The sequence below is a fragment of the Chrysoperla carnea genome, chromosome 3, assembly GCF_905475395.1.
Source record: "Chrysoperla carnea chromosome 3, inChrCarn1.1, whole genome shotgun sequence".
NCBI classification, from domain to species: Eukaryota; Metazoa; Arthropoda; class Insecta; order Neuroptera; family Chrysopidae; genus Chrysoperla; species Chrysoperla carnea.
The window spans coordinates 65243389-65252138 of record NC_058339.1 but is presented as its reverse complement, the minus strand read 5'-3'; the positions used below and the strand labels follow the sequence as shown (position 1 = coordinate 65252138).

Below are 8750 nucleotides of genomic sequence, written 5' to 3'. Positions count from 1 at the left end.
GATCAATTAAATTATGTATTGCCAAAGTGACCTCCTATATCAAACTTGCTAAAAAATATTTTCTAAACAAATATAGTGTAAAAACAATAAAACAATAGAAAATATACGTATTGGAATTTAATATTTAAAAAACAAGTGTGACGTAATTAGTTTAAAAAAGAAACATTTATTTAAGCTTATACTAAAAATTAATATCGACGAGTGTGATTAGAATAAAAAATTAAATAAAAATTATATTTAATTCATTAAAAATTAAATTATCACAATAATTCATCATGCAAATATACACTGATCATCTAGAAAATGAGAAACCATAAATTCAACTCAACCTTTATCCCCGATTTTCTTCACTTATTGCTTCAACCGAAAAAATAAAGCGATAATACGAACGATTTTAAATTTTTCTAGTTTTTAAATAAATCTTTTTCTATGGTCCTAAAACTTACGGTTATTGCTTTATTACGACTTTAGAAGTATGTGAAAAAAATTTAGGTACGTGTCATTTATTCCTAACTTATTTCTTCCTAATTCATAGGAAATCATCTCATCTTATTTATTCCTGACTCAAAGGAAAACCAACCTTGGAAATTATTTCCCATTTGTTCGTCAAAGTATCTTGGTTTTAAAATTGAACAAAATAATTTTGGAATATTTAACGAGAGAAATTCAAAAATACGAATTTCCTTTGCGGAAAGAGTATTTCTATAAAACATCGAATTGTTTGATTTATTTTATCAAATATAATGTATTGAAAATAAATGAATCAATTTTCCTTTCAAAAAGTTTAAATACTGAACTATACGACTATTCCCAAATTAAAATAATATCACAGCGACTGAAAACAATTTGTGATAATTGGCTTTGGTAGTGGAGAAACATAATAATTATCAAAAGTTTTGTTAAAACGAAAATTTATTTGCTGTCATCTTTCTCACTTTTATGTTGTTTATTTACTACCGAAAAGGTTTCCCATTAGAGTATCGCTTATTTGCATCTGCAAGTGCAGAAGAAATTTATACCTCCATACTTTTTTTTTGACTCTTCTTCTAAACCAGAAATATCCTTTTGTCTGGTTTAGAACAAAATCACAAAAAAAAAGTATGTATAAATTTCTTTTCACTTGCAGATACAAATAAGCGATGGCAATCAAAAAATGAAAGAGCTATCAACGCACATTGATAGATCTTTCATTAAATTTTAGTTTTACGCACTCAGGCTACAAAAAAAGCTTTTGGCAAAGTTCTTACAAACTATTAGATATGATATGTGCTCAATTTGATGACAACAAAACGCCAATCGTCCAAATATATGTGATATATTATCAAGATTCAATTTTAAAAAATTCCAAAAAAACACATCCTCAATAACGAAATAACAAAGGTTGAATATTTTAATACATTCTCATTCTCTGTGCCTACCAATGTATGTTTTCGAAAAGAAATAAAAAAAGTTTGGTATTAGGTCACTTTTCCCTCGACAGAGGCACACTGTATATAAATTCATTTTTTTTTCATTTTCTGTGTTTTATTTTAATCCCTACCCACTACTAACGATCATTACAATCTTGAATTTGTAGAAAAATTTTTTTAATATGGCTCAGTCATTCAATAAAATTATCTTTATATTTTTTTTTTGGACCAATTGAAAAACATTCAATAAAGATATCCTTTTTTGCTTTAAATAACAATCCTTTTCTAAGTTTTCATCCAGAAAGTCCTGCATTACTGTATGACACAACACTTGCATTTAGGCTTCTTTTTCAAAACAACATGTTCAGCTTCACCCGGCGAATTCATTGTATCACGTTTAATATCAACTGAACCAGGTTGTTTACTATTTACACCGGCATTTCCATTTGCTGATGCGTCGCTTTTATTGTTGGGTGATGCATTTAAATTTGTTGTTTTTCTCGGTGATTGTGTTAATGGAGATGTTGCATCTACTGTACTTGCAGGTGTTGCCGTTGGACTTGTACCGCCACTGTGTATTGTATTATCTGTTTCGTCAGCAGAGGGTAACGGTGGTGCACTACTGTCTGGCGTGGGCGTAATTGGTTTACCACCTTTTATTAATTCAACTATTTCTTCTGCTTCTCTACTTAATTCACCGCCTGGTCGAAATGGGTTATCCCAACCACTGTCAGTACTAAACAGAAAAATATTTATTTATTTATCTGATAAAATTTTATGATAAGTTTAATTCTTAAAGCAATTTGATCATTTAAAGTTATTTGATCCTGATTAATCATCACAGTCTTGCAAAACAGAAACAGTTTTGTTTATGGTCACTCGGATTAGGTTGTACGGGGAAGCAAGTAGAGCTACTCGATTACTCCACACCCATGAAACATAATAGGTTAGGTTAGGTTATATTAGCTGTCCACGAAGGACACACTTAGGCTATAGAACCTATTGATGAAAGATAACGAGAGGAGTCATTTTTTCTTTCACTGAAATTATTAACTCTGCGTTACGAGGTTTTGTATGGCTTAGAGTAAGAAGAGTAAAAATGGTGATAATTGAAAGATGGCAATCATTTTTGCAGATTTGAGGAAAAACCATTTTTTCAAGGCAATAATTTTTGCAGATTGCCGGGTTTGCAAGTCTTCTTATCTACGAATGTTACGAAGTATATTAATTATATATGAGTATGAATTTTTCGGTAGTAGAAAACTACTGTCGAACATTAATCTCGATAGCTCCTTATTACATTTTTTATGCTTATACTATTTCAAATTATTACATACATTTGTGAAATGCGAGAATATACGAAAATTACTAATTTGGGTGGCTCCTCTTATAGATAGATATCTGAAAAACGGAGGTTAAACCTCATGATAATTATTATTATTAATTAAAACTCTAACGATTAAGAAAATGTTGCAATAGAAGATTTCGGACAGTTTAAAAAAAATTGAAAAGTGTACCTTTCCTGTCGATTATACTGTAAATGACCATTAATATCGGTAATTGTGGCCGTTGCAGATAATGGACCTGGTGGTGTCGCTGTCATTGTAGATGCCATATCAATATCCAAATGTAGTAAATTCTCTGTTGAATTGATTGGTGAAATTTGTTGAGGTCGACTTTGTTGAAAAAATGAAACTCGTACTTTCGATCTTTCTAATCTGAAACAAAATATTACATCAATAAAATTTTTGAATTTAAATTTTTTTGGTAAGCAGCTAAAAATACCCAAATTTATTTCAGCGATCTTATTCAAATTAATGTTATTCTAATCAGTTATACTAACACAAGTAATTTCGAAGGATAAAATTCATAAACAAAGCGAATTGTTAAAAGATCCTTGAATTTGTCTTATTTACTCTTCAGTACCGAATTTTGTTTTTATATTGTCAAAAATGCAGGTTGTTAGAATTAATTCTTTTTTTGTTGATTTATGAAATCCTCATTGTTGAATGCTGCAATGAATGACACAATTTTAAAAATACAATTTTTTGTTTGTTTGAAATTATAACACAGAATTAAACAACGTAACGTAAATTAAGCGTGGGCTCTAATTTGAGTGCATAAGAAATGCATTTCAGAGTCGGATTAAAAATTCTAAAAATTTTCTTAAAGTTATGGTGCTTGTGCGTAATGGTGTAAAAGTGATAGTAAATAACAGTATAATTATAGCGTAGCCCAATTGCAGAAAGTTAAATCAGTGTATGGAAGAGATAGCACTCTCACTCTTAATTTGCAATGAATAATATACAGAGTGGATCATTTTAATCTACAATGGCTAATAGCTCGTTTTGTAGTCAAAAAATAACTTAATAACAAAAATGCCCACCCTGTATACATGATTATGGCATCCCCGGGTAATTCGTGGAGTATTTGAAGGTATGCTATCAGATTATTTTCAGAATGTGAAGGAAGTATCGTTGATGAACAAGACCATATTTGGTTATCTTTATTTAAAACACTTTTACGAGCTTTACGTTTTTAGCCTCTTTGTCAAACAAATTAATCTTGGTCTTGCAAGTCTTGGTTGGCCATGCTAATGTATACGAGGAAAACCAATTAGTATGCAAGCTAGATAGAGTGGATTTTTAGAAGAAGTAAGATCAGAATACAATCTTATTGTGCAAGACAAAGACAGTTATCAGAATGTTACGTTTTGTGGAAGTTGTTACCGGTTTTTTTTTCCAATTTTATGTTTTTTTCAGTCTCTACAAAGATTTCTGCGCTGTAGGCCGACCCTGACCAATTATTATGAAAGGCAACCAACCAGCATAATAATAATAAATATAATATGTATTAAAAAAAACTTTTTTATGATTCAAAACGTATGTTGTTATGTAGATGTGAAATTAAAAGCTATTTATATGTACATAAATGACATCACCCACCCATTTGTCGACTATGTATTTCACTTGACTATAATATACTAGCGAACAAACAAATCGGTCTTATTAATGAACATTTTTAGCGCTAATTACATTTCTGAATACACAGAAGCGAATATGCAAGGTGTGGCGACAATTTCAAACAGTGATTCTAAAATTTTACTTTGGTGTCATTTCACTCTCGACGATCGGAACATCGACCATAGTTAGCTGGATGTTATTTTTAAGTTGGTTGAAGGTCTTCGGACAATCGGTATACCCGATAGTTTTCAGATAGTTCCATAAAAACAAAATTCATTAAATAATCCCTCTAAACTGTTATCCAATTTCGCGTGTGGATTAAAGTTGAGATATTGAAGAATTCGTTTCACGATGTGATCTAAAATCTCCAAGGCAACGACAAGCTTGCGTGTCCTGAATTGAGGAGACTACAAGTGCCAATGCCACCTCTTTAATGTTTATGAGTGATTGAATAGACCCGCTCACATCTTGCGAAAGGTCTTCAATAGGACGGAAATTATTGGAAAAACGATCTTTAAGTTAAACGGACTCTTTAGTGCAATTAAAGAAATTTTTTAATTTTCTACTAAAACGAAAATGCTTGGGGGCAATTCAACCTAAGAAATACGAAAACTGACAAGAAGGAATTTCTTATTTTGCTTCATAAGAGAGCATTTAAGTAACCAGGACCTTGTAAATACAGTGGTCAATTTACAGCCAGTGGTTTAGAAGCTCTTCATTTAAATGTTTATTAATTTACCCGCTTAATTAACAATGTGTAGCTCCATGAATACTCGTGGATGGTCAAGTAATCCTGTGATTTGCGACATTTGATGACCAGGATATCGATTCTCAATTGAGTTTTCAAAGAATTCGAACAATATTCAAATTTATCGAAAATGTTTTTCTTTTCCATAAAGTTTGTGTAGGATCCTTTTGTTTGTGTCTGAATTTAGTGGGTTATAGATACGGATCGATTGTTTTGTCAACAAGTGTATAACATAGATGTACACTACGGATGGCTAGGCAAGCTTTAACTACAGCTACGTCATACATCTAATTATTGTTTATTATTAAAAATATGTACAAATGTTTTTTAAATACATCTCTTTGTATGCATTACCGTTTTAAATTACTTCAATAATACTGAAAGTCATTCAGACAGATAACTATTAAAATTAACAAATTCATTTTTTTAATTGTATATATTTTATTTAAATATAACTGGCTTTTTGGGTATTATTGTGTAAGGGAGAAAGCATAGAAACACACTTTCACTATGTTTGTTTTGAGATATATTATTATTACGGGTTTCTCCAGCTAACCTAGCTATTTATACATATTTTCAATTTGTTATATAATTTTGAACAGTCACGTATTTATTTAGTTTTGGCGCTCACGGCTATTAAGAACCAACCATGTTGAGAAATTTCTCATTCAATTCGTAGAGAGGGGTGAGTATAAATCACTAACAGATTTTTTGTTGCAATCTCTTTTGAGGTAAATACAAATTAACGGAAGTAATCATCTAACAATTAAATCTACACAGTATTGGAGAAAATAAAGAACTGTTTTAAAGTTATCACAAATCTATATTTTAGGAATAAATTAATAAAAAATAACAAAAGAAAAAAATTGATTGGTTAATACGGCAGTCAAATTGAGTCCTTTGAGTAGCCAAAATAATCTTTAGACGTCCGTCTTTTAACTAAACTCGGAAGAGTACAAATCGTCTATAAGTCTTTAATTTTTAACCCCCGAACCAAAAAATGAGTGTTATAAGTTTGACCGCTTTGTGTGTCTGTCCACCTATGGCATCGTAGCGCATAAACGGATAAACCGATTTGGATTTTTTATGTTTCGTTTGAAAGGTAATTTAATGGAGAATATTCATATTTTAGGAGAGTGTTTCAAGTGCGAGTTTAGGGTTCCGTGCCCAGAACAACTAAAAAAATATGCGACAATCCTCAAATTGGTTCAGTTTAGAGAAGGCTCTAAAGAAAAAAAGATACGTCTTAGATACGTTTTAAGTGTGATTTTAGGGTTCCAAACCAGAGACATTTGTTAACAACATCTACTTGATTCGTAAACATGAAACTGTTCAGCGAAGCGGTCCAATAACACATTTTCAAATATACTCTTACTTCTAAAAACAAAATCTAATTAGTTCTATTTGATCTGGTTCAATTTTAGACATAACTGATCAAGCGATTAATTAATTACAAAAAACAAATAATAAAACTTTCATTTTAATTACTTTCTGGTAGGTAATTAACCAAATGAGATCATTATAGTTTTTTTTTTCATATTGTTTTTGAAAAATACAATTATGCAAATTTTGATTCGACGATTCAATCCAAAACCGTCTATTAAAACGAATGATATCGAATTTAAAAAATATATTTTTAAAGAGCATTTTCGTTTATATTTTTAATAGTAAATAATATCTATAATCCGAACAATTCACTAAATCGAAAAAGCTTAACTTTGATAAATTTAGATAATACATAGTCGTGTTTTACATCTCTACGAGATAAGAAATGCGATTAGAATATATTTTAGAGATTATCATAAACAAATATATATTAAAAGACACGACAAATCATTTATCAATATTTATTTACGCGATAGATAAATGAATTTTTAAATAGACATTCGGTGCATATGAAATTTACAAGGACCATTTTATTTAATAAAGGTCACAAGAGAGTAAAAAAATTATCAAAATATAACCTGTTTTAATATAAACAAAAAAAATTAGATGTAAACCCCCACATATCCTCCGTATAATGTAATGTATGTAAACGAAATAGAAATTTAATTTTTGAAAAACGAGATTGTTGTCTCATCAAACATGTGTTTACATAATAGCAAACAATATTTTATTTCTTATTGGAATAATTTAAATTTGACGAAAACCATATCACCGGCTGATATTCGTTAAGACAGTATTCGGATCTAGAAATTTGAAAAAATCGATTTTTTTTTGCATTTTTTAAAGGTTAAACCTTGAAGAATATATCTTTAAACGGATTTTTCAAAATTCGAATTATTTTCAGAGATACAGCGGATATTCTGGAAGCGGAGAAGAAAGCAAATTAGCTCGGTTATCAGAAATCACTTTGCAAGATGTTGCACATGAAATAGAAGGAGGCCTAATATATGGATCTTTTGAGATCGCCGATTAATCCAAAGTGAGTCATATTATTATCCCAGTTACTCTGCTGGAATTGTCTCCCAAACTTAAGACACGTTTTTCTGGAAACTACATTTTTCGAGATGATTGGCATTATATCTCAAGTTCTGGTCCACTAATTCCGTTTGAAATTTGGTAGGAATCTTCTTTATAAATCTCTCTCTATAGTCTGTGCCTTGGAATTAAAAAATTTCAATTTTGAGTATTTTTTAAAAATTCGAAAGTGTAAAAAAAGTATAGGTAAACAAAAAATGATAGCAACAATCCAATTTTAGTAATTTTTGGTAATTAATTTCCATTCCATTATTATATTACTTTCAAATATTTTTCCTAAAATTTCTATGATCTTAGATTCATCACGAAACTTTGGAAGGTAAAATCATAATTTTTATAAATATTCAAAAATAAACAGACTCATAGTTGTCTGTATATAGATGTAATAAATGATATAATAGTTTTTATATAAATGGAAGGCATTATTAAACAATCACTGTTTTTATTTTACATGTTAATTTGTATGAAAAAAAATAATATGATGTCATCCAAAGAATTTCGTACGTGGGAATTAATTTATTTAAGATATGTTTCATACTATTAACATTTTTAAATATTATATTTTACATATATTAATTTTTAACACGTCTAGAGGCAAATCATTATTTATACAAATACATTTTATTATTGTAATTAATCGACATAATTTTGATTGTCAAAAGAACTTTAATGTTTCATTAATTATTTTTATTATTTTTCACGTGGTTCTTTAGTTAATAATTTCCGAGCTTGAAATAACACGTAAATGAAAAGACATCTCGAAAATAATTGCACAATGGGTTAAATAAATTGTTTTTTGGGGGTTTGATTTATTACAGGTAGTTAATTTTATTCAATAATACCTATTAATTTGTTTTTTGAAAATATTGCAAAAAAGTAATATTCCATGTTTTTAAACTCAAAAATGTGATTATCTCAAAAATTGACTAGAAACCACCTTCTAAATTTATCAGATTAGAACCACAACATAGACTGCGTTTCTCAGCAGCCATCATCATCAATACATAGTATAAAACAAAGTCGCTTTCTCTGTCCCTATGTCCCTTTGTGTGCTTAAATCTTTGAAACTACGCAACGGATTTTGATGCGGTTTTTTTTAATAGATAGAATGATTCAAGAGGAAGGTTTTTATGTATAATACATCCATAT

The 8750-nt window shown here is 29.5% G+C and overlaps 1 protein-coding gene across 1 annotated transcript in view; it reads right to left on the bottom strand.

The window, feature by feature from the left end:
- Positions 1 to 234: 234 nt before the first annotated feature.
- The window catches only part of LOC123295240, a 152120-nt gene continuing 143604 nt past the window's right edge, over positions 235 to 8750 (bottom strand). Inside the window, exons 3-4 of the mRNA XM_044876509.1 lie at positions 2927 to 3127; positions 235 to 2145 (exon numbers count right to left, since the gene is read on the bottom strand). Coding sequence (XP_044732444.1) covers positions 1722 to 2145; positions 2927 to 3127 — 625 coding nt within the window. The 3' untranslated portion in view covers positions 235 to 1721. The remainder of the gene's footprint in view (positions 2146 to 2926; positions 3128 to 8750) is intronic.